Consider the following 24,952-nt stretch of genomic DNA (forward strand, 5'->3'; position numbering starts at 1 on the left):
GAGAGGCGGTTCTAACGTTGCAGTTGCTAATGGAAGCAAGACTGAAGAAAAGTCAAGGGACGTTCACAGGTTTTGCCGACCTGGAAAAAGCATTCGACAATGTAAAATAGTGTAAGATGTTCGAAATTCTGAGAAAAATAAGGGTAAGCATTGGGGAAAAACGGGTAATATACATCATGTACAAGAATCAAGAGGGAACAATAAGAGTGGAAAACCAGGAACGAAGTGCTGTGATTAAAAAGGGTGTGAGACAGGGACGTAGTCATTCACCCCTAATGTTCAATCTAAACATCAAAGCAGCAGTCATGATAATAAAAGAAAAGTTCAAAAGTGGGATTAAAATCAAGATAAAATGATGTCAACGATAAGATTCGCAAATTACACTATTATCGTCTGAAGGTGAAGACAAATTACAATATCTGTTGAATGGAATGAACAGTGTAATCAGTACAGAATCTGGATTGAGAGTGAACTGAAGAAAGACGAAAGTAATGAGAAGTAGCAGAAATGAGAATGATGATAACCTTAACATCAGAGTTGGTGATCACAAAGTAGATGGAGTTAGGGAAATCTGCTGCCTAGGCAGCAAAATTACTCATGGCGGACGGAGAAACGAGGACACAAAAACAGACCAGTACTGGCAGAAAGGGCATTCCTGGCAAAGAGAGGTCTATTAGTGTCGAAGAGGAAGAAATTTCTGAGAATGTACGTTTGGAGCACGGTATTGTGTCGCAGTGAGAGACAGACTGTGGGAAAACCGGGACAGAAGGGAATGGAAGCATTTCAGATGTGGTGCTACAGAATAATGTTGCACTGATAAGGAACGGAATTAGAAGGTTCTGCGCAGAATCGGAGAGGAAAGGGATATGTGGAAAACATTCTCAAAAAGAAGGGACAGGATGATAAGACCTCTGTCAGGACACCAGGGAATAACTTCCTGGAGGGTGCTTTAAAGGGTAAAAACTGTAGAGGATGACAGAGATTGGAATACAACTAGCAAATAATTGAGGATGTAGGTTGTAATTGCTACTCTGAAATGAAAAGGTTGGCACAGGCGAGGAATTCGTGACAGGCCGCATAAAACCAGTCAAAAGAGTTATGAAGCAGAAGAAAAACCTGTTGTCTTCGGCACATCTTTTATGTCAGATGGTTAGATGTGATTTCATATCCAGCCAAGTAGAAAACTATTGACGAATGATCAGCCAGTCTAGAGACGAAAAAGTTAAAAGGCGATCGATAGAAGAAACACTAAGAGACTGATATGGTACTGCTGAGCAGTGAGAACATGTTGGACTGGATTGTAAGGCGTATGAGAACGTGAGGAAAACTAGGAAACACATGGAAACGCATCGTTGGGGAGAATTGCTAGAGGATGGGAAGAACTTGCAGAAAGGTACAGGAGTTGGTTAAGACAGAAGCAAGTGTCAGATCTTTTGTAGATATAAGTATTCCTATAAAAGCAAAAGGAGACGATGAGGATGCGACACACTTGACAATCTGAGAAGGGCTCTGCAGCACGAGGGACAGAAAAATGAGGACTAACAAATTAGATGCAGTAATGAAATAAACTCGCTTCCAAACTGTCGATAAAACCTCTGATGCATGTGGTTTAGTTACTAGTGACGTTAAGCTTCTTTCCCATTTCCCAAAACAGCAGAATGATGACTTGGCTCACCCTTGCGCCCTCCGTCCGTCCGTCCGTCCGTGTTGTGTGTGTGTGTGAGTGTGTGTGTGTGTGTGTGTGTGTGTGTGTGTGTGTGTATGTGCTGACCTGACCTGATATCTGATGCGCCGGATTGTCCGTGCCTTTCTCCAGGCTGTCAGCGTTTGCCCAGGACCCTTCGCTGCAGAGCATTGATGCTTTCAGACTGTCCAATGCCAGGCGCTCAGGGTATACCATACGCTAAAAATGACGTTCCATGCAGTTCACATTACCATAAAACAAATGCAATACGAACTAGCATGCAGTTCACAACAAAGGAAAAAAAGTAATTTTGAAAAAGTTATGTCACTCACATACAATGAAACAATAAAAATATCAAAATCTAATTCTATGGTGCAGTAAGAATCATTGAAATTACGTAACTATGAGCCCATGAAGTAAAACACTGTAGCTCATCGAACTGTTTAAGAAACATCCGTTTTATACTACGGCTCTACTCAATCATTTTCGATGTACACTACTGGCCATTAAAATTGCTACACCACGAAGATGACGTGCTACAGACGTGAAATTTAACCGACAGGAAGAAGATGTTGTGATATGCAAATGATTAGCTTTTCAGAGGATTCACAAAAGATTGGCGCCGGTGGCGACACCTACGACGTGGTGACATGAGGAAAGATTCCAACCGATCTCTCATACACAAACAGCAGTTGACCGGCGTTGCCTGGTGAAACGTTGTTGTCATGCCTCGTGGAACGAGGAGAAATGCGAACCATCACGTTTCCGAATTTGATAAAGGTCGGATTGTAGTCTATCGCCATTGCGGTTTGTCGTATCGCGACATTGCTGCTCCCGTTGGTCGAGATCCAATGTCTCTTAGTAGAATATGGAATCGGTGGGTTCAGGAGGGTAATACGGAACGACGTGCTGGATCCCAACGGCCTCGTATCACTACTAGCAGTCGAGATGGCAGGCGTCTTATCCACATGGCTGTAACGGATCGTGCAGCCACCTCTCGATCCCTGAGTCAGCAGATGGGGACGTTTGCAAGACAACAACCATCTGCACGAACAGTTCGGCGACGTTTGCAGCAGCATGGACTATCATCTCGGAGACCATGGCTGCGGTTACCCTTGATGCTGCATCACAGACAGGAGCGCCTGCGATGGCGTACTCAACGACGAACCTGGGTGCACGAATGGCAAAAGTCATTTTTTCGGATGAATCCGCATTCTGTTTACTGCATCATGATGGTCGCATCCGTGTTTGGCGACATCGCGGTGAACGCACATTGCAAGCGTGTATTCGTCATCGCCATACTGGCGTATCACCCTTCGTAATGGTATGGGGTGCCACTGGTTACACGTCTCTGCCACCTCTTGTTCGGATTGACGGCACTTTGAACAGTGGACGTTACATTTCAGATGTGTTACGACCCGTAGCTCTACCCTTCATTCGATCCCGATCCCTGCGAAACCCTACATTTCAGCAGGATAATACACGACCGCATGTTGCGGGTCCTGTACGGGCCTTTCTGGATACAGAAAATGTTCGACTACTGCCCTGGCCAGCACATTCTCCAGATCTCTCACCATTTGAAAACGTCTGGTCAATGGTGGCCGAGCAACTGGCTCGTCACAATACGCCAGTCACTACTCTTGATGAACTGTGGTACCGTGTTGAAGCTGCACGGGCAGCTGTACCTGTACACGCCATCCAAGCTCTGTTTGACTCAATGCCCAGGCGTATCAAGGCCGTTATTTACGGCCAGAGGTGGTTGTTCTGGGTACTGATTTCTCAGGATCGATACACTCAAATTGCGTGAAAATGTAATCACATGTCAGTTCTAGTATAATATATTTGTCCAATGAATACCCGTTTATCATCTGCATTTCTTCTTGGTGTAGAAATTTTAATGGCCAGTAGTGTAAAAAGGATTTATACGCTACAGGCAGCCCTCCTAAGGGAAAGATAAACTATTTCATGCAGAGGTTCTTTAAAAATCTAAAAATACTTATAATAAAGAAATATTAAGAGAATATTACTAGACCTGAGACAAATCGAAATATAGCCTACATGCACATAGACAAATATAAATTAGATGCATTGCACATAATTATAAAACATTTGGGAGCAGATTCATACATGTGCGTACAAAGAAGTAAATGAACGTGTTCTGGCTCTTATGTAGCGTGACTGTAGCAATATACGGGGTGTTTCTATAAGGACTTAACAACTTTGAAAATACATGTAGATTTATTCATATCAATTACACACAGGGTTTTGGCGTCATTTTCTAGCACAGTTCATCAACTTTTTATCTTATGGCTAGAAAAGGTGAATGCGACTTCCATTGTATATGTGGCACTCACCCATTCTGAAGCCGATTTCTCGCCAAACTCGTTGCAGCATGTCAGGCGTAACTCGTTCAATTGCCATGTAGATTCTTACACTGAACTCTGCTAAGGAAACCGATACGGATTCGTACCAATACGGTATCTTTGATGAATGTCCACAAGAAGAAGCAAAAGGTGTTACATCCGGTAAACAACCTGGAAATCAGTTACTGAGGAAACACCGCACGTCGGCAAGGTAGCGTGTTAATGAGCCATCTTGCATGAAGTGTTACCCAGCATTCTTGGTCAGCCTTGTCAATCAGCGGCATTAAAAAAATTTTGAGCTTATCTTAATACGCTATTTCGTTGGTTGTTTTCTCTTGGAGAAAGTAAAGACTTTAACTTTGTTCTTGCTCAGTGGAAAAAAGATGTTACTTTCGGACTATCACGAACATGTTCCAGGTTTGTTGAGGATCTTCACTGCCCTAAATCCTACAGTTGTGTGAATTAACTTTACCTACCTCTTAAGTGAAGAGCCAACTCATCACTATAGCTTCCAATGAAATCTTCGTCTTTATCCAATAGATGTAAAACATCCCCACAGAAGTCATTAAAGCAACCTTTAATGTTTCTTTTAGTTCTTGTAGCAATGCCAGTTTTATCGGCTTAAGAAGAAAATGTCTTTTTAACACACACCGAATAGCCACTTGTGGGACGCCAAGCTCGCGATAAGCACGCCATGTCGATTTTGTAAGACTGTTAGTAACTCCGGGCCCCGCTTCTTGTTCTACGACGTTAGACACACGTGGTCGGCCTGAGGATTTTTTACGTCTCACAGAGCACTGATACAGTTGATAAATGGCAGGTCCACTGGAAGGATCTTTACCTAACTTGGTACGAAAATTGCTTTCCACAGTTATCGCAGAGTTTGATTCTTCAAATCAAAACACAGAACGAGCACGCTCGAGACAAATGAGGACAGCTGTCTTCGCTACAACTGTCGCTAGAGCTTGCGGTAGTGTGATTCGTACCAACATATTATGTGAGCCAAAACTAATCTAAGTCTATAAGTCATCTGAATAAGTTTAACAAATTATCAAAATTGTAAAACCTTCGAGAAAATTCCTTTAGTTCTATGAAGAATTGTCTTCTCATGCAGGGACAATTCTATTACGTCTAATAGCTCAAATCAAAACAGAAAACTGATACAAGTTGTCAACAGGGATGCGTATATTTATAGAGAGTAACTACAACACAATTTCATAATTTTCACATTCAAAAGATTCGAGTGAAACACACAAACTTAGATCAGTTAATTGTTTTAATTTGAAACACTTTCGCAGTAGATTGATTGATTTCCTTAATTCAGAGAGGGCGGAAGAATATAATCGACAGTGTGTTCGGTTGCTGCAGCTTGAAATGCTACGTCTTGCTTCCGAGATACTCAGAGACTTCCGCTGTTATGCATACGTCCATTTCCGTCCGGTGATGGTTAAAATGTGCATCGTACAAACGCATTTAGAGAAGGGTGTAATAAAGCGGTACCGACAAACGTCGAGTAGTTGTAGAGGGTGTACTGAGGAATAAATTGAAGATAGGATCCTATGTCCGGATGTCCGGAAAAGTCAACCAACGCTGCTTTCAAGCGTCGATATTATAGTTGCCAACTCTCGCCGCTGAGACACTCCTTCGACAGCAAACATGAGTTTGCACCCTCTGCACCAGTGGTCGCCAAACTTATGAAGCTTCTTAACTACCGTACTGTTTTTAAATCATACTGTGATCTACCAAAGTAAACTAGGACAGAAATAAGAATTTTAAAAATATCTTGTATTTGTTTATACCTATAAACATACATTTGTAGTAAAAAAGAAGTGAATTTTAGCTACACTTTATACATAAGAGAAAGAAATTGAAACTGAATAGCACGTAAGAAAGAAATTGAAGTGCACTTAGTAATAAATTACAAATGTAAAAACAGGTATTTTTTTTCAAACTTATTAACTTTAATGAAAAGGATGGCCCTCTTTTTGTCACCAACAAGTAATTCTAATGTTGGAAGAGTAGGCATCGGCTGCCATTTGAATTCAGTTGTCCAAATGTTCATCAGTCAGTCTGTTTCTGCACATGGATTTTTTTTCCTTTTTTTAATTTCATGCCGGAAAAAGAAACCTCACAAGAAATATGTATATCTGAACATCGCCTTCACTTTGGGACCAACGTGGACCAAATTTGGTATTTTTCTTTAGGAAAAAGCGACCAAATACTTTCAGACCTCGAAGAAAGAGATTTTAAATACAAATTATTTTGGAAAACGATCAGTTCCAACTCCGCTGGAGCACTGTCTTTTTGAAAATCAGAATGTTCCATGGCACAAGTTTCAGCATTAATTTCTATAAAAGGTGATTTGACAAACTGCACAACTGAAATGCTTTTGAAATCTTGGAAGCGTTTGTTAAACTGACTTCTCAAATATGAAAGAATTTCCAAGTACTGTTAGCCGCTGTAAAGAGGCGTTGAAGAGCCTTGTTTGTTAAGGGTCTGTCTCAAGCAGGCAAAAGTGTTTCTATTCATCTTGGATGAGATTTTCTTTCCCATAGTTCCAGCATCTGAAATAGTTCCCCAATACCTTTATTCTTACCTTGAAGCTGAAAGTTAAGAATATTTAATTTTACGGAGATGTCTGAGAAAAAAGCAAAATCCTGCAGCCAAACCGGATCTTCTAGTTCATGGAAGGATTCGCCTTAGTCTTTCAAATATTGTAGGAAGGTAGGAAGCAGATCTTCAAAATGTTGTAAAACTCTGGCTCTCCAAAGTCAACTAACTGCCTTGTGAAGCATCAGATCACCATACTGGCAGTTTAGTTCATCAGTCAGCTGCTCTGAACAAACGTCTTTAAATTGCGTATGATCTAACTTTATTCACTACTTTTCTGACTATTTTCACTACATTGGTCATACTAAAAAACTTTCACACAGAGAGTGCTGCTATATTACACAATCATAAGACTGCAATTTCTGAAAGCTGTTGCTTTTATAAGGCAAGGCTATGAACTCCTTCCTTCCGCCTACCATTGTAGGAGCTCTATCAATTGGTAAGCCCACCAACATTTTTACAGGAATATTTTCAGAGTTAGTAAGATCTTAAATTGCTAAAAGTATGTCCTGTCCCGTAGAGCGTGCTGTTAGTGGTATAATCTTTACCAGATCCTCTACTAATCCGAAATTAACAAAGCCACTCTTGCAAAAACAGCCAACTGGGAAGTATCAGCTACATCGTCCGATTCATCACGTTGTAGAGAAAAATAGCTGCAGCGATAAAAGTCAAAATGAATCTGCAGCTTCTAAAAAGGCAGTTTTGATCGATTTACAGGTTTTGTACCGTTTCTTATTCTTTGTAATAATTTTTGAAATTCTAAATGATGCCTCAGTTGTCGCTTTATTCCTGTCTAATGGTTTCAGAAAAGCAGATTGTTGAGCATTAAGTTTGGATTTTAGCTGCCATCTTTTTCCTTGAATTAGAGCAGAATCCCGTGGGAAATCCTTTTCAATCCATGAGTGAACGGTTTCGATGTGACGTTCGACGGTCCCTTTCATCCCAAGTGGTACACTTGCTCAGCACAGTAAACAGACGTACCTGTCCTTTACCTGGGTAAAGAAGTAATCTGTTTCCCATTCTGAATGAAAGTGATAAGTTTTTGGATGTCGAACACCTTACGGACGTCTAATTTCCAAACTTATTTTATTTGGTTACCAGTTTCGGCGATTTATTACACCATCTTGAGGCCCCTGACCAACATGTAGGAAGGTTCCACCTCGGTTCTGGTCAAAATAGAGGCCAGCATTCATATACTGATATCTGTAGATTTCTGCTTGATATAGCGATCACTTCAACCATCGACTGCCGACTGTTAGGTCAACAGTCGGCAGTTGATGGTTAAACGCACATATACAGCTGGTGGCAGTATCGAGTACACAAGGTATAAAACGGCACTGCATTGGCGGAGCTGTCACTTGTACTCAGGTGAGACATGTAAAAAGGTTTCCGATGTGATTATAACCGCTTGATGGGAAGTAAGAGACTTTAAATGTAGAATAGTAGTTGGATGTGTATGCATGGGACATTCATTTTCGGAAATTGTTAAGTAATTCAATATTCCGAGATCCACAGTGCCAGGAGTGTGCCGAGAATATTAAATTTCAGGCAGTACTTCTCGTCACGGACAACGGCAGGGGCCGTTGGCCTTCACTTAACGACCGAGAGCAACGGCGTTTGCATAGAGTTGTCAGTGCTACCAGACAAGTAATACTGAGTGAAATAACCGCAGAAATCAATGCAGGACGTTCGACGAACGTATCCGTTAGGACAGTGCGGCGAAATTTGGAGTTAATGGGTTATGTCAGCAGACGACGGACGCGGGTGCCTTTGCTAACAGCACGACATCGTCTGGAGCACCTCTCCTGGGCTCTTGACCATGGCGATGACGAATACACGCATCCAAAGTGCGTTCACCGCGATGTCGCCAAACACGGATGCGACCATCATGATGCTGTAAACAGAACCTGGATTCATCCGAAAAAATGACTTTTGCCATTTGTGCACCCAGGTTCGTCGTTGAGTACATCATCGCAGGCGCTCCTGTCTATGATGCAGCATCAAGGGTGACCAGAGTGGCCGAGCGGTTCTAGGCACTATAGTCTGGAACCGCACGACCGCTACGGTCGCAGGTTCGAATCTTGCCTCGGGCATGGATGTGTGTGATGTCCTTAGGTTAGTTACGTTTAAGTAGTTCTAAGTTCTAGGAGACTGGTGACCTCAGAAGTTAAATCCCATAGTGCTCAGGGCCATTTGAACCATTTTTTGACCCTAGACGACCACACAACCGTGGCCTGGTCAGATGACTCCCGATTTCAGTTGGCAAGAGCTGATGGTAGGTTTCGTGTGTGGAGCAGACGCCACGAAGCTATGAACACAAGTTTCCAGAAAGGCACTGAGCCAGCTGGTGAAAGCTTCATAAGGGAATGAGCTGTATTTATTTGGAAAGGACTGGGTCCTCTGGTCCAACTGAACAGATCATTGACTTTAAATTGTTATGTTCAGCCACTTGGAGACCATTTGCAACAAAACAGCAATGGAACTTTTATGGATGACAATGCACCATGTCACCGGGCTACAATTGTTAGCCATTGGTTTGAAGAACATTCTGGAAAATTCGAGTGAATGATTTGGCCAACAAGATAGCCCGAAATGAGCCTCATAGAACATTTGTGAGAAGTAATTGAGAGGTCAGTTGGTGCATGAAGAACAGTGGCAACTCTTTCGCGATTATGGACGGCTACAGAGACAGTATGGGTCAATATTTCGGCAGGGAACTTCCAACGACTTATTGAATCCGTGCCATGTCGAGTTGCTGCACTGCGGCGGGGAAAAGGAGGTGCGACACAATATTAGGAGCCATCTCATGACTTTTGTCACCTCAGTCTAAGTATTCCAAGAATTTCAGGGATTGCAGCCGGGTTACATTGACTTCTTGCCACGATACAGATGACAACCATACAGCCTATTTGGATGAGTGTTTTGCACTCGAGATTGCTGTAGCGCATCGCTAAGTTTATACCAAAAATTGATGCGGGGAAGCGTGCGCATAGGTTACCGCCGTATGAGAGCCCTCTGTATAGTTTAGTGACTTCTTCAAATATTGCCCCACCTGAGGCGAGCAGGCGTATGCATTATGCTGATATGGGATTCACGTCCTCTGTCGGAATGCAGACCCGCGAAGTTAAAATTCAGGTGTTGATATACTACACTACTGGCGATTAAAATTGCTACACCAAGAAGAAATGCAAATGATAAACGGGTATTCATTGGACAAATTTATTGTACTAGAACTGACATGTGATTACATTTTCACGCAATTTGGGTGCATAGATCCTGAGAAATCAGTATCCAGAACAACCACCTCTGGCCGTAAATAACGGCCTTGATACGGCTGGGCATTGAGTCAAACAGAGCTTGGATGGCGTGTACAAGTACAGCTGCCCACGCAGCTTCAACACGATACCACAGTTCATCAAGAGTGGTGACTGACGTATTGTGACCAGCCAGTTGCTCGGCCACCATTGACCGACGTTTTCAATTGGTGAGAGATCTGGAGAATGTGCTGGCCAGGGCAGCAGTCGAACATATTCTGTATCCAGAAAGGCCCGTACAGGACCTGCAAGATGCGGTCGTGCATTATCCTGCTGAAATGTAGGGTTTCGCAAGGATCGAATGAAGGGTAGAGCCACGGGTCGTAACACATTTGAAATGTAACGTCCACTGTTCAAAGTGCCGTCAATGCGAACAAGAGGTGACCGAGACGTGTAACCAATGGCACCTCATACCATTACGAAGGGTGATACGCAGGTATGGCGGTGACGAATACACGCATCCAAAGTCCGTTCACCGCGATGTCTCAAACCAGGATGCGACCATCATGATGCTGTAAACAGAACCTGGATTCATCCGAAAAAATGACTTTTGCCATTCGTGCACCCAGGTTCGTCGTTGAGTACATCAGCGCAGGCGCTCCTGTCTGTGATGCAGCATCAAGGGTAACCGCAGCCATGGTCTCCGAGCTGATAGTCTATGCTGCTTCAAACGTCGTCGAACTGTTCGTGCAGAAAGTCGTTGTCTTGCAAACGTCCCCCTCTCTTGACTCAGAGATCGAGACGTGGCTGCACGATCCGTTACAGCCATGCGGATAAGATGCCCGTCACCTCGACTGCTAGTGATACGAAGCCGTTGCGATCCAGCACGGCGTTCCATATTACCCTCCTGAACCCACCGATTCCATATTCTGCTCTCAGTAACTGGATCTCGACCACCGGGACCAGCAATGTCGCGATACGATAAACTGCAATCGCGATAGGCTACAATACGACCTTTGTCAAAGTCGGAAACGTGATGGTACGCATTTCTCCGCCTTACACGAGGCATCACAACAACGTATTACCAGGCAACGCCGGTCAACTGCTGTTTGTGTATGAGAAATCGGTTGGAAACTTTCCTCATGTCAGCATGTTGTAGGTGTCGCTACCGGCGCCAACCTTGTGTGAATGCTCTGAAAAGATAATCATTTGCATATTACAGCATCTTGTTCCTGTCGGTTAAATTTCGCGTCTGTAGCACGTCATGTTTGTGGTGTAGCAATTTTAATGGCCAGTTGTGTAAAACTTACTGTCGCTATAAGTGCCGTAAGTCGTAAAGTGTTTTCTTCTGAAGATATTAAAGAAACCACCGGGACCCACGCCTTATCCAGCTGAAAGCAGCCATCACGATTAATAAAACCTCCCTCCAAACGTATTTCCACAGATTCGTTAATATGAGGTTAATATGAGGCATATATTTTTTTAAGTAAGTGCTATTTTGAAATGAAAATAAAACAAGTACACCCTTCTTAGCAATTCTATTTTCACACGAAAACCTGTACTTTAACCCATTTTTCTGTCTAATTCCCACCAATAGTCTGCGTGTTTACGTTTGTCTGTAAGTATTTGAAATGCTTCCTCCGAATCAGAATCCCGCCGACTGTGAAACACGCGGTGTGATTAGTTTTCTTACTGCTAAAGACGTGAAAGCGGCTGAAGGTCATCATCAGATCAGTGAAATGTGTGGAGAAAACATTATGAGCGATGAGATAGTACGAAAATGTGTGGGAGCTTTTAAAGATGGCTGTACGAATGTGTATGATAAGGAACGATCTGGCAGACCTTCAGTCATTACTGATGACTTGGTGCTGAAAGTTGATGAAAGAGTGAGAAAGACCCTTTACGATTTCGAAGTTACGTGCTGAGCTTTCTCTAGTACCAAGACGTATGCTTTATGCAATTTCTGTCTAATGAGGTGGCAGATTTCTTGCGGAAAGGTATTCAAAAGCTGGTTGTACGACAAGATAAGTGCATTAATAGTGATGGGAATTATGTAGAAAAGTAGATTATGTATAGGAGAAAAAGTTAGTGGTAATGATTTTGTAAAAAGGTCTCGTAACTAATAACGCCTTTGTTTTAATGATTGTCACCACGACTCTATTATGGTATCCGCAACACTCTCTCCCCTATTCCTCAATAGTAAAAAGCGCGCTGCCCTTCTTTGAATTTTTCGGTGTCCTACGTACTGCGCAGCAGTACTCCAGAAGACTACAGCAAGCGTCGAGTGGGCGGTCTCTCTATAAGATTTGTTGCGTCTTCTAAGTGTTATCTGTCAATAAAACGCAATGTTTGGTTCGCATTCCCCAACTACATTTGCTATGTGACAGTTCCAATTCAAGTTTTTCGTAATTATAATTCCTTGGCATTTAGCTGAATCCATAGCCTCTAAGTTCGTGTGACTTAACATGAAGCCGAAGTTCAAAGGATTTTTTTTAGTATTCATGTGAAGCACACCACACTTTTTACGGTTTAGGACCAATCTCCACTCTTCACACCATACAGATATCTTGTCTAAATGATTTTGCAATTGGTTTTGGTCTTCAGACGAGTTTACGACTGCATCATCTGCAAACAACCTAACAAGATTAACCACGAACCTTTATGATCCTTAGGTATGTTGAAGAGGGTCCTGCCCTGAGTACCTGGTTAGCAGCTCTTCATGCGAGGACTCCTATTTTCCAAGAAAATCGATGTTGTGAAGTTTTGTGCGTCTCCTATACCCGAAACGTTAGCCGTGTTTCGACCATGCGAGGGTAGCGTAGCGGCCAAAGTTCGCCATTGTCATGCTCGTGGTACGGGTTCGAGTCTTATCTCTGTACTTTTTTCTAACTTTACCGTTCGTAGCACTATTAAACAGTATATGCTATGCACGATTATTCAAAAATAGTCATATTCACCGTAGTAATTTCATTAATAAGTGGATCATTACAGCACATTTTCTTGAAATGTATATTTCGTGGTTCGTAGTTAACATTATAAACATTTGAACAGCTCCAAAGAGGTCGCAACGCTGGACGAAGTAATAGCAGCTACGGGAGGATTCCAGATACAGACGAAAATACTCATCCCTAACTTTGTCATCGATTATGTATTTAATACCGATCAATCCGGCTTCAGTACCAATCGATGCACAATAGATACCTTGCAGAACAAGGAGCGAAAATCGGCCTCGTGCAGGAAAAAAATTTGAAAGAGATTAGTCATCCTTCACAACACAGTGTAAGTATGTAAGTCTGCAGGCTTTCGTGGCCGTTGTCACTGAAGTTAAAATCTTCTGGGGTGTTAGGCCGCGTCATGTTTTTTCTAAAATGTTCGGCGTTTCGGCCCCTCTGCTAGCGTTAGTGGACACCAGAAGATGCTGAGGAAGATCCCAGCAGAGGGGTCGAAACGTCGATCATTTTAGAAGAAACATGACGCGGCCTAACAACCCAGAAGATTTTAACTACAGTGTAAGTAACTGAGTCAAGAAAGATATTCCATTACGTTTTCTTGGGTATGCAAGAACCTTCCGGGGAAATTTGGTCGGATTGTTCACAAAAAGAGTTGACGAGTTGACTCACAAATTCCAAAATATAACTGTGACCTGCACGAAATCCGGGAACTTCATGAAAGTCGTGTAGGAATGATTTTTAAAATGCTCATTGTTCCAAACGTGAGACAAGAACAATTTCCTTACATTGCTGCTTCGTGGGGAGAGTAAACTGATCAGACGCTATACGATCAGATCTTTGCAGATGAAAGAAAAGCATGCACTTGCACCGTAAAAATTATCCTAACGAAATATATTCCATTTTGCCAAACCTGTGACGTTTATTATTACACGCAGGTTAACATTTTCATGAAAAATTTCAAAATTTTCACACCTTGCTAGTGACTAACAGAGAAATCGCTTCGAGGGAAGATTCCGTAAAAATACATTCTTTAATTCTGCATCAGTTTAGTGAACCTGCTTTCACAGGAATGATCAAATACGCGTGGAAATGGGAAATTTGTGATAAGTCCCTATGGAACCAAACTGCTGAGGTCATCGGTCCCTAGGCTTACACACTACTTAATCTAACTTATACTAACTTACGCTAAGGACAACACACACACCCATGTCCGAGGGAGGGCTCGAAACTCCGACGGGGAGAGTCGCGCAAATACGCGTGGTTCGCATAGCAGTTGATAGAAGAACGAATAACTCTATTAATTAAAAAAAAACTGTTTCCCGGCATCACTTCTGTAAAATCTGTGCGCCTGCAAGACAGCAGTTTTCACTGCTTGTGCGTGGTCCTCTACGAATTTGTTTCGGTTGCGTCTATGACAAATACCATTTGGAATTCTGTTCCAGCACAGCAAGCGATGCAAGTGATAGTAAGTCGATTCCGTCCTCAATTCTGTAACAAACAGAGTACACATTTTAAGAAAGTTGTCTGTAATGATTGAGTCATTAATGAAATTACTACAGCGAATACGTCTATTTCTAAATAATTTTGCGTGACTTATACTGATTAATGGTATTCTATATGATGAAACTGAAAAAAGGGAATGCACACAGGCCGGATTTGAACCCGTACTGCCGGCATGGCAGGTGTTAAACTTAGCTGCGGCACTACGCTCACTTGTAGATGACGTTACAGATATAAGACTTAGGTACGCATAAAACTTAAACATCGATTTTCTCGGAAACTGGGGACTGTAGCATGAAAAGCCATTAGCCACGTACAGGGGACAAGATAACTAATTTTAAGTCTCATCAAAATCCATGATTAACAGGTCTCGAGGTCGGATCATTTCCCAAATCGCTTACACAGATTAAGATCAGGGGAGGGCCTCCATGAAGTATCAGGCGATTTACGAGAAGCTTGAGTACATGGAGTTCGGTCTTGGCCAGTGGCAACGGCGGCTCCGCTGAGCTGCTGAGGAAACGCGTCGAAGGAGGAAAAGGCAGCGGCGGCGGCGGCGGCGGCGGCGGCTGGCACACTTTGCGAGGCTGCAGTGTGAGGGACGCTTGCTCAACTGCGGCACCGACCTGAGCCGCTAGCACACGCTGGCTTCGCTACAGCCCATATGTAGCCTCTTTCACATCCCTCAGACGTAACGCTTCCCTCCAGCGGCGCCAGTTCTCGTCCTAAGTAAAACTAAAATGTCGACGAATTTCTCTGGGAGGACCATTATTTCAAAGTTTTAAAGCACACATTTTTATATATTTTGAGGTATAATACATATTTCACACTGTACTATATAATTTTGCATACTTTAATTGTTGTTGCTGTTGTGGTCTTCAGTCCAGAGACTGGTTTGATGCAGCTCTCCATGCTACTCTATCCTGTGCAAACTTTCTCATCTCCCAGTACCTACTGCAACCTACATCCTTCTGAATCTGCTTACTATATTCATCTCTTAGTCGCCCACTACGATTTTTACCCTCCGCACTGCCCTCCAATAATAAATTGGTGATCCCTTGAGGCCTTAGAACACGTCCTTCTAACCGATTCCTTCTTCTAGTCAAGTTTTGCCACAAATTCCTCCTCTCCCAAATTCTGTTCAGTACCCCCTCATTAGTTATGTGATCTACCTATCTAATCCCCAGCATTCTTCTGTAGAACCACATTTCAAAAGCTTCTATTCTCTTCTTGCCCTAACTATTTATCGTCCATGTTTCACTTCGATACATGGCTACACTCCATACAAACACTTTCAGAAACGCCTTCCTGAGACTTAAATCTATACTCGATGTTAACAAATTTCTCTTCTTCAGAAACGCTTTCCTTGCCATTGCCAGTCTACATTTTATATCCTCTCTACTTCGACCATCAGTTATTTTGCTCCCCATATAGCAAAACTCATCTACTACTTTAAGTGTCTTATTTCCTAATCTAATTCCCTCAGCATTACCTGATTTAAATCGACTACATTCCACTATCCTCGTTTTGCTTTTGTTGATATTAATCTTATATCCTCCTTTCAAGATACTGTCCATTCCGTTCAACTGCTTTTCCAGGTCCTTTGCTGTCTCTAACAGAATTACAATGTCATCGGCAAACCTCAAAGTTTTAGTTCTTCTTCATGGATTTTAATTCCTACTCCAAATGTTTCTTTTGTTTCCTTTACTGCTTGCCCAATATACAGATTGAATAACATCGCCGGCCGAAGTGGCCGCGCGGTTCTAGGCGGTGCAGTCTGGAACCGCGAGCCGCTACGGTCGCAGGTTCGAATCCTGCCTCGGGCATGGATGTGTGTGATGTCCTTAGGTTAGTTAGGTTTAACTAGTTCTAAGTTCTAGGGGACTAATGACCTCAGCAGTTGAGTCCCATAGTGCTCAAAGCCATTTGAACCATTTGAATAACATCGGGGATAGGCTACAGCCCTGTCTCACTCCCTCACCAAGCACTGCTTCCTTTTCATGCCCTCGACTCATAACTGCCATCTGGTTTCCGTACAAATTGTAAATAGCCTTTCACTCCCTGTATTTGACTCCCTGCCACCTTCAGAATTTGAAAGAGTATTTCAGTGAACATTGTCAAAAGCTTCCTCTAAGTCTACAAATGCTAGGAACGTAGGTTTGCCTTTCCTTAATCTATCTTCTAAGATAAGTCGTAGGGTCAGTATTGGCTCACATATTTCAACATTTCTACGGAATCCGAACTGATCTTCCCCAAGGTCGGCTACTACCAGATTATCCATTCGTTTATAAAGAATTCGTGTCAGTATTTTCCAGCCGTGACTTATTAAACTGATAGTTCGGTAATTTTCACATCTGTCAATATATGCCTTCTTTGGCACTGGAATTATTATATTCTCCTTGAAGGCCGAGGGTATTTCGCCTGTCTCATACATCTTGCTCGCCAGATGGTAGAGTTTTGTCACGACTGGCTCTCCCAATGCTATCAGTAGTTCTAATGGAATGTTGTCTGTTCCCGAGGCCTTGTTTCGACTTGGGTCTTTCAGTGTTCTGTCAAATTCTTCACGCAGTATCATATCCCACATTTCATCTTCATCTACGTCCTCTTCCATTTCCATAGCATTGTCCTTAAGTACATCGCCTTTGTATAGACCCTCTATATACTCCTTCCACCTTCCTGTTTTCCCTTATTTGCTTAGAACTGGGTTTCCATCTGAGCTCTTGATACTCACACAAGTCGTTCTCTTTTCTCCAAAGGTCTTTTTAATTTTCCTGTAGGTAGTATCCATCTTACCTCTAATGATATATGCCTCGACATCCTAACATTTGTTCTATAGCCAACCCTGCTTAGCCATTTTCCACTTCCTGTTGATCTCATTTTTGAGACATTTGTAATCCTTTTTGCTTTCTTCATTTACTACGTTTTTATATTTTCTCCTTTCATCAATTAAATTCAGTATCTCTTCTGTTACCCAAGGATTTCTACTATCCCTCGTCTTTTACCTGCTTGATCCTCTCCTGCCTTCACTATTTCATCTCTCAAAGTTACCCATTCTTCTTCTACTGTATTTCTTTCCCCTATTCTTATCAATCGTTCCCTAATGCTCTCGCTGAAACTCTCTACAACCTCTGGTTCTGTTAGTTTATCCAGGTCCCATCTCCTTAAAATCCTACCTTTTTGCAGTTTCTTCAGTTTTATTTTACTGTTCATAACCAATAGATTGCGATCAGAGCCCACATCTGCCCCTGCAAATGTCTTACAATTTAAAACGTGGTTGCTAAATCTCTGTCTTACTATTATATAATTTATCTGAAACCCTCCAGCGTCTCCAGGCCTCTTCCACGTATACAACCTTGATCCTTAAACCAAGTGTTAGCTATGATTAAGTTATGTTCTGTGCAAATTTTTACAAGGCGGCTTCCTCTTTCATTCCTTACCCTGATTCCATATTCACCTACTACTTTTCATTCTCTTTCTTTTCCTACTATTTAACTTCAGTCCCCCATCACTATTAAATTTTCATCTCCCTTCACTGTCTGAATAATTTCTTTTATCTCATCATACATTTCTTCAATCTCTTCGTGCCGGCCGCGGTGGTCTCGCGGTTCTAGGTGCGCAGTCCGGGACCGCGCGACTGCTACGGTCGCACGTTCGCATCCTGCCTCGGGCATGGATGTGTGTGATGTCCTTAGGTTAGTTAGGTTTAAGTAGTTCTAAGTTCTAGGGGACTGATGACCACAGCTGTTAAGTCCCATAGTGCTCAGAGCCATTTGAACCATTTGAACCAATCTCTTCGTCATCTGCTGAGCTAACTGGCATATAAACTTGTACTACTGTGATAAGTGTGGGCTCCGTGTCTATCTTGGCTACAATAATGCGCTCTCTATGCTGTTCTTAGTAGCTGACCCGCGCTCCTATTTCTTATTCATTATTTAATTTTGTATTTATAACCCTGTATTCACCTGGCCAGAAGTCTTGTTCCTCCTGCCACCGAACTTCACTAATTCCCACTATACCTAACTTTAAACTATCTATTTCCCTTTTTAAATTTTCTAACCTACCTGCCAGATTAAGGGATCTGTCATTCTACGCTCCGATCCGTAGAACGCCAGTTTTGTTTCTCGTGATAACGACGTCCTCCTGAGTAGTCCCCGCCCGGAGATCCGAATGGGGGACTATTTTACCTCCGGAATATTTTACCCAAGAGACAGCATCATCATTTAACCATACAGTAAAGCTGCATGCTTAAGTTTAAAAACTTCTGCTGGCCACCGAACTCCTCAGACATGAACATTATTGAGCTTATCTGGGATGCCTTGCAACGTGCTGTTCAGAGGAGATCTCCATCCCCTCGTACCATTACGGATTTATGGTCCGCCCTGCAGAATTCATGGTGTCAGTTCCCTCCAGCGCTACTTTAGACAATAGTCGGGTCCATGCCACGTCGTGTTGCGGCACTTGTACGTGCTCCGTGGGCCCTACACGATATGAGGCAAGTGTATCAGTTTCTTTGGCTCTTCGGCGTATTTGGCACTATACTATATAATGTTCGTACTTTAATATTCTTGTGGAATTATTATACATTTTCGTAAGTCCCATAGATTTTCATTACATGGCAAGAAAGGCAAAAAATTAAATTTTATTATCGTGTTTTTCATACTGTCGTCACTCAGGTTCCACTCAAAGCTAAACTGCGCAAGTTCGATGCGGACAACATTGACTCGTCTTAAAGGGTTTCCTTTCTTGTTCCCAAACGCTTCACAAAATGGACTAGCCACTTGCATTTAAGTTAACCGTGGCACCGGTTGCGGCTTCGTTGTCATCAAAGCTGAAAACATGGATTTCTGTTTTAAGTACTGATGGTAAAATAGTCCTCTGTCAGACTTGTGGTAAATGTATAGGATGTACGATGAAGTTTGGAAGTGAACATCATTTACAAAGCAGTCCACACTTTAGGAATAAACAACCGATTTCTTCACAGAAAGAGGTTCTTTTTACCCAGCTGCTGGGACAGCCTAAATCATCTAACAGTGAAAGTTGCAAGGAGCTGTTTTGCATTTCTTACAGAAATACCTCAATCACAACGTTCCCGCCGAGTCGACTCTCAGAAAGAATTACCTGGATTCTTGCTATGTTGACAAATTAAAAAAAAATCAGGGCTGACATTGACAAATCAACAATATGGATTTCTGCTGACGAGACGACGGATGTCTTAGGCCGTTTCAAAAATAATCTTATCGTGGGAAGGTTGGAGTCTGAGGCAGCATCAAGACCCTATGTAATTTATTGCAACATTTTGAAGGCAACAAGTTCATTTGCTAGATTTATTAATGATGGACTTAAGATACTATAGCCATATAGCGTAAAAGATGGGATCCTACTGATGTACACAGATGCGTCTCCATACATGTTGAAAGAGCGGCAAACGCTTAACGTATTTTATCCAGACTTGGTGCATATTAGATGTAGGACTCTTGGAATGCAACGAGTCGCAGAAACGGCTAAATATCAATTCCTAGAAGTAAACACACTGATGTCAGCGACGAAGAAGTTTTTGTTGAAATGTACTTATGATATACAACGCTTCAAGCGTAGTGTAACAAGGTGGGCAACATGAACTGAGGCTGCGATTTTCTACAATAATCAATGCATGTGCCACACATGTAACATGCACTAAATCTGGATAAAATACATTTACCGATTTCCAGAATTTCAACACGTATGGAGCTGCTCCATCAGTGTACATCAATAGGATCCTCTCTTCTTTTCCGCCATTAAGCAGTAGTATCTCAAGTCCATCATTAATGAACCTAGCAATTGAACTGTTTGTTGCCTTCAAAGGTTTACAATAAATAAAATATGATCTTGATGCAGCCTCAGACTCCAGCTTGCCCACAATGAGAGTGGCGATGAAATGGCCTACAGCATCCGTCATGTCATCAGCAGACAGTCGTTTAAATATATGGGCGTAATGTTGCAAAGCGATATTAAATGGAACAGGCATGCGAGAATTAGGATAGGGGAGGCGACTGGTTGGCTTTCATTTATTGGGAGACTTTTAGGAAACAGTGATTCACTTGTAAAGGAGACCGCATATACGACGCTGGTGCGACCTATTCTTGAGTACCGCTCGATTGTTTAGGATCCGTAAAAGGTCAAAGCAATTCAAAGGCGGGCTGCTAGATTCGTTCCAGTATATTCGAACAACACGTAAGCGTTACGGAGATGCTTCGGGAACTCAAATGGGAAGACCTTGAATGAATGCTACAGTCTTTTCGAGAAACACTATTGAGAACAATTTGAGAACCGGCATTTGAAGCTGACTGCCACACGATTCTGCTGAAGCCAACATACACTGCAGGTAAGGAACACGAAGATAAGATACGAGAAACTAAGGCTCATATGGAGGCATACAGACAGTCGTTTTTTCGCTCGCTCTGTTTGAGAGTGGAGCTGGAAAGGAAATGACTACTAGTGGGACAGGGTACCCTCCGTCACGCACCGTGTTGTGGCTTGCCGGGTAGATGTAGAAGCTGTGAAGTCAGTGATGGAGAACTTTTCTTCTGATCCTGCAGTGTGTGAGTGAATCCTCGTCTTCATTCAACAGTTCTAAAGTGGTTACTTCAGTTTCATACATTGCAAGTCACTTCATCTCACTTGCAGACAGTTTTAAGAAACTGGAGACTTCAAGTATGCCTCTCCAAGGGGCTGTGGGAATAATGAAAGAAGCAGTTCAGAACGCCAGGTAAATGGGTAGATTACTTTTCAGTAAACTGGAATCTATGCTGAATGAAAACCGTAGATCTCAAATCTTGTTATTTTGTTTCGCTTGTTTACTGGGAAAACTATACGACTCCCTGAGAGTATTACTCCTAGCACAACCCCTCTGTATAAATATGCATCATTAACGTTTCGCGAAGCTGAGCGACCTTTCTATATTCATAAAAACGTACTGGCAGACAGGAGATTGTGCATGTCTAAAGAACTATTTGGAAAAGTATTTTATAATTAATTGTGGATGCCGCTCCCGTTAAATGCTTGAATAGCTAGTACGTCAGTACTTTGTAAAAGAACTGAACTAATTAAGAATTGATATAAATATTTGACTAGCTACTTGAGAACTTCTATTTGAACTTATATTGTCTAGCACAAATATAAAATTTTGGAATTGACATAACAGTTCCGTTATATATTTATTTACACTTTACACCAATTTTGGTTACCTATTTATTTACATATTTCTTAATTTGAAATTACATAAAATCTGAGCTCTAACTTCACCATTATTATTACTATGTCATTATAATAAAGATGGAACACTTCACGTACGCTGACATGCTCTATAACAGTTTTTATCATGATGACGATGATGATGATGATGACGATGTTCATCATCATCATCATCATCACCATCATCATCATCATCATGGGCATCTACATGTTAGACATCTTTGACTTCCGAAACCAAGCAGTTTAAATCTGATCGCACCATTTTCTTCGTGGTAGTCCTATCCTCCTCCTACCTTTGGATCTGCAGCCAAAAGTTTTCTTGGTATCCGCTTTTGATCCGTACGTACTAGAAGGTCGTCCCACTCCTTCCTATACTGTTTGATCTTTTCTACCATTCACACAATACTGAACTCCTCTCTTAACTCACTGTTCCTCTTAAGAATTATTGTATCCTCCAAAGATCTGCTGATTCAATTCTCTGTAATTATTTGCTCACCAAAGTCCATACTTCGGATGCATAGAACAGTAAAGTACAGTCATAGCATTATAGAATTTAAGTACTGTCTCTCTCCTGGTTTTGTTCCGGAGCGTCTTTATTATCACCTTTATTATTATTATTGTTGCTTCTTTAACGTGAAAAAGGTTATAACAGCTACGCAGCATGTCATGTAAAGTGGATCTAAACTCTTAGAGTCGAATGTATTTCGATCACCCCGACAAACTTCTTGCCGAAAGTCTAAATAAAAAAAAATAAAAAATATTGTCGGGCAAATCGGAACGCAAGCGACAACATGCGCTACCAATATGTTCCAAATTGCAGCGCATAAAAACGGGATTTTTCTGGGGCTCATGTCTCGGATTCTATTGGTGATAGAAAGTTACGGTCAAGCATCTTTAAAAATTTTCCCAAAAATTTTGGTATGTGAATATTTCGCGCTTTTTTATTCTGAGAGATGGAGACAGTGGCAGTGGGAAAGAGACGGTAAAGTGATACATACTGGAACACCGTAGACAGTGGTAGTGGTATAAATATATCGAAGGAGGCATTGGGAGTGTGAGAGAAAGAGAAGGGCACAGCGGCAGCAGAACATAGTTGACAGTGGCAGAACAGTGCTAGGAAAAGAGCGAAGGTGACAGTGCCAGAGGGAGAGGAATAAAAAGGAGAGTGCGGAAGTGGGTGAGAGCTAGGGGTAGTGAGAGATAGTGTCTATGACAGTGGTTTCCTACCTTGGGTAGTTTCCTCCGAGAGGTAAAAACTAAATGATTCTATTCTGTTGCAGTCAAGAAACTAAATTATTTTCGAAAGGTCATTACTATTACCACACATTTGTAAGACTCGAATATTGATTGTATAAGTTATCAAGAATTATTTTTTCTCCATTAGTAGCATTAATGCAGTGTAGGTTAAGGTTCCTCACATATTTAACCCCTTTTTACACATATATTTTGCGCTTTGTCCGGCACATTGTTGATGACAAAAATGAGACAAATACGTAACGCAAGCTAAATTATCTCAAGAAAATTTCTCCTCCAAGTTGTAGATAGTACTTGAAGTAGTTCAGACGTTGCTATATTACTCGCTTCTAATCAAATAGATGAAGTAATTGGCACCACAACACAGCATTAACTACACAAGGACTGCTATAGTGCTGTGCATACTGTAACTATTATTAGAGTGAATAGATACAAAGCATTAACAGCCTGAAGTCGTCTAATTTCTGTCAGTTCAGAAGTAAGGAGTGCAACAATGAAGTGACTTACGAACAGTAAGTATAGTACATACATCTGAACTTGTTTGATTTCAAATGGATTTGCAGCGTGAAGGTCAAGCAAATGCCGCAATGGAGAGGAGTAATGCAGGGGAAACATATTTTATGACGAGTGGGTATTCTCACTGTGGAGGGTTAGCTTTCTTTTCTGGGAAGGATTTGTGAGTTGTGAGTAGCACTTGCAATGCACCACGAGTTTCTAAAAACAAAACACCCGCTCACACACACACACACAACACACACACACACAAAACTAAATATCACTCATCTTTCATCATTTTAAAAATAAAAGCGTTCAAATGAAAGTTTTTCATTCTACTGTTTAGGTAGGTGCTAAAGTGGGTGGGAATGAGGAAGAGGATGGTAGAACAATAGAAAACAGGGGGGGGGGGCAGAAGGGGGGTACTAGCTAATGTCTGATTGCACTCACGGATAATGGTCTAAGAAAGGTTGAGAAGATGGAGACAGTGGTAGTGAGAGAAGAAAGTAGCAGTAAAACACAACAAAGGAGACTTTGGCTGAGACACAGGTGTCAGTAATGGTTAAAGAGTCACAAAGAGGTAACGACGACTTGTCTGGCATAGCGGTAATAAATTCCATAAACAAACCTTCCTAGTGAATGGATCTATCTATTAATGAAAGTCTTGCCAAAATTCCTACAGCAGTTCCTGCGATTAGCCTTCAAAAAAATGGTTCAAATGGCTCTGAGCACTATGCGACTGAACTTCTGAGGTCATCAGTCGCCTAGAACTTAGAACTAATTAAACCTAACTAACCTAAGAACATCACACACATCCATGACCGAGGCAGGATTCGAACCTGCGACCGTAGCGGTCGCTAGGCTCCAGACTGTAGCGCCTAGAACCGCACGGCCACTCCGGACGATTAGCCTTCACATACAGACTGAAAAACGCGGAGGCGAACTTTAATTTAGTAATACTCATGGAAGTTACCCTCGTACCGAAGGTTGGTTTGAACATCATACAGCGTTACTACGTACGGCCCTATTAGATGTGTTATGCCTTCCTCCAATCTTTGAACTGCCGCAGAAAGCCAGTTACGGAAGATCTACTGTTTAATATGGGTTCCGAGCAGCGACACAGCTCGGCATTTTTCACGTCACCGAATCATTGCCAGAGGTGAACGAGGCGATGCGTAACAGAAAAAAATTTTAGGGCCGATGAGGGAGTGAATCCTAGAACTTTGGACGAACAGTCTGACATTTTATGCTGAGCTACCGACCGACACTCCGTGCTTACACGGCCGGTACAATCTTACCGGTACAGGGTGGCCTGGTCTCTAAGTTTAGGGACTACAGGGAAATTTGGCGAAGAGTTTACGTTCCAACGGGAGTCGCTAGCCTCGCACACATCGACATAATCTCTAGCAACATGATAAGTCACTACTTCCCGGTCATGACGTTACTGGCGAAATCTCGAGATTTTATTCTTACTTTCTCGGCAAGAACAGCAAGAATATTTTATACGAGAATTCCATCACGAGAAACTTCGATCCTATAGTTCCAGCAAAAACTTACCGTGATTACTATCTTTTCTACTTTCATCAGTGTCATTTTCATCGACAACAACAACAA

General features: G+C 42.0%; 1 protein-coding gene across 1 annotated transcript in view; it reads right to left on the reverse strand.

The window, feature by feature from the left end:
* The window catches only part of LOC124775352 (cyclic nucleotide-gated cation channel beta-1), a 172,207-nt gene that overhangs the window by 73,540 nt on the left and 73,715 nt on the right, over positions 1–24,952 (reverse strand). Inside the window, exon 2 of the mRNA XM_047250184.1 lies at positions 1,777–1,903. Within this exon, the coding sequence (XP_047106140.1) occupies positions 1,777–1,903 (127 nt within the window). The remainder of the gene's footprint in view (positions 1–1,776; positions 1,904–24,952) is intronic.

The sequence above is a fragment of the Schistocerca piceifrons genome, chromosome 2 (assembly GCF_021461385.2).
Source record: "Schistocerca piceifrons isolate TAMUIC-IGC-003096 chromosome 2, iqSchPice1.1, whole genome shotgun sequence".
Classification (NCBI taxonomy): Eukaryota; Metazoa; Arthropoda; class Insecta; order Orthoptera; family Acrididae; genus Schistocerca; species Schistocerca piceifrons.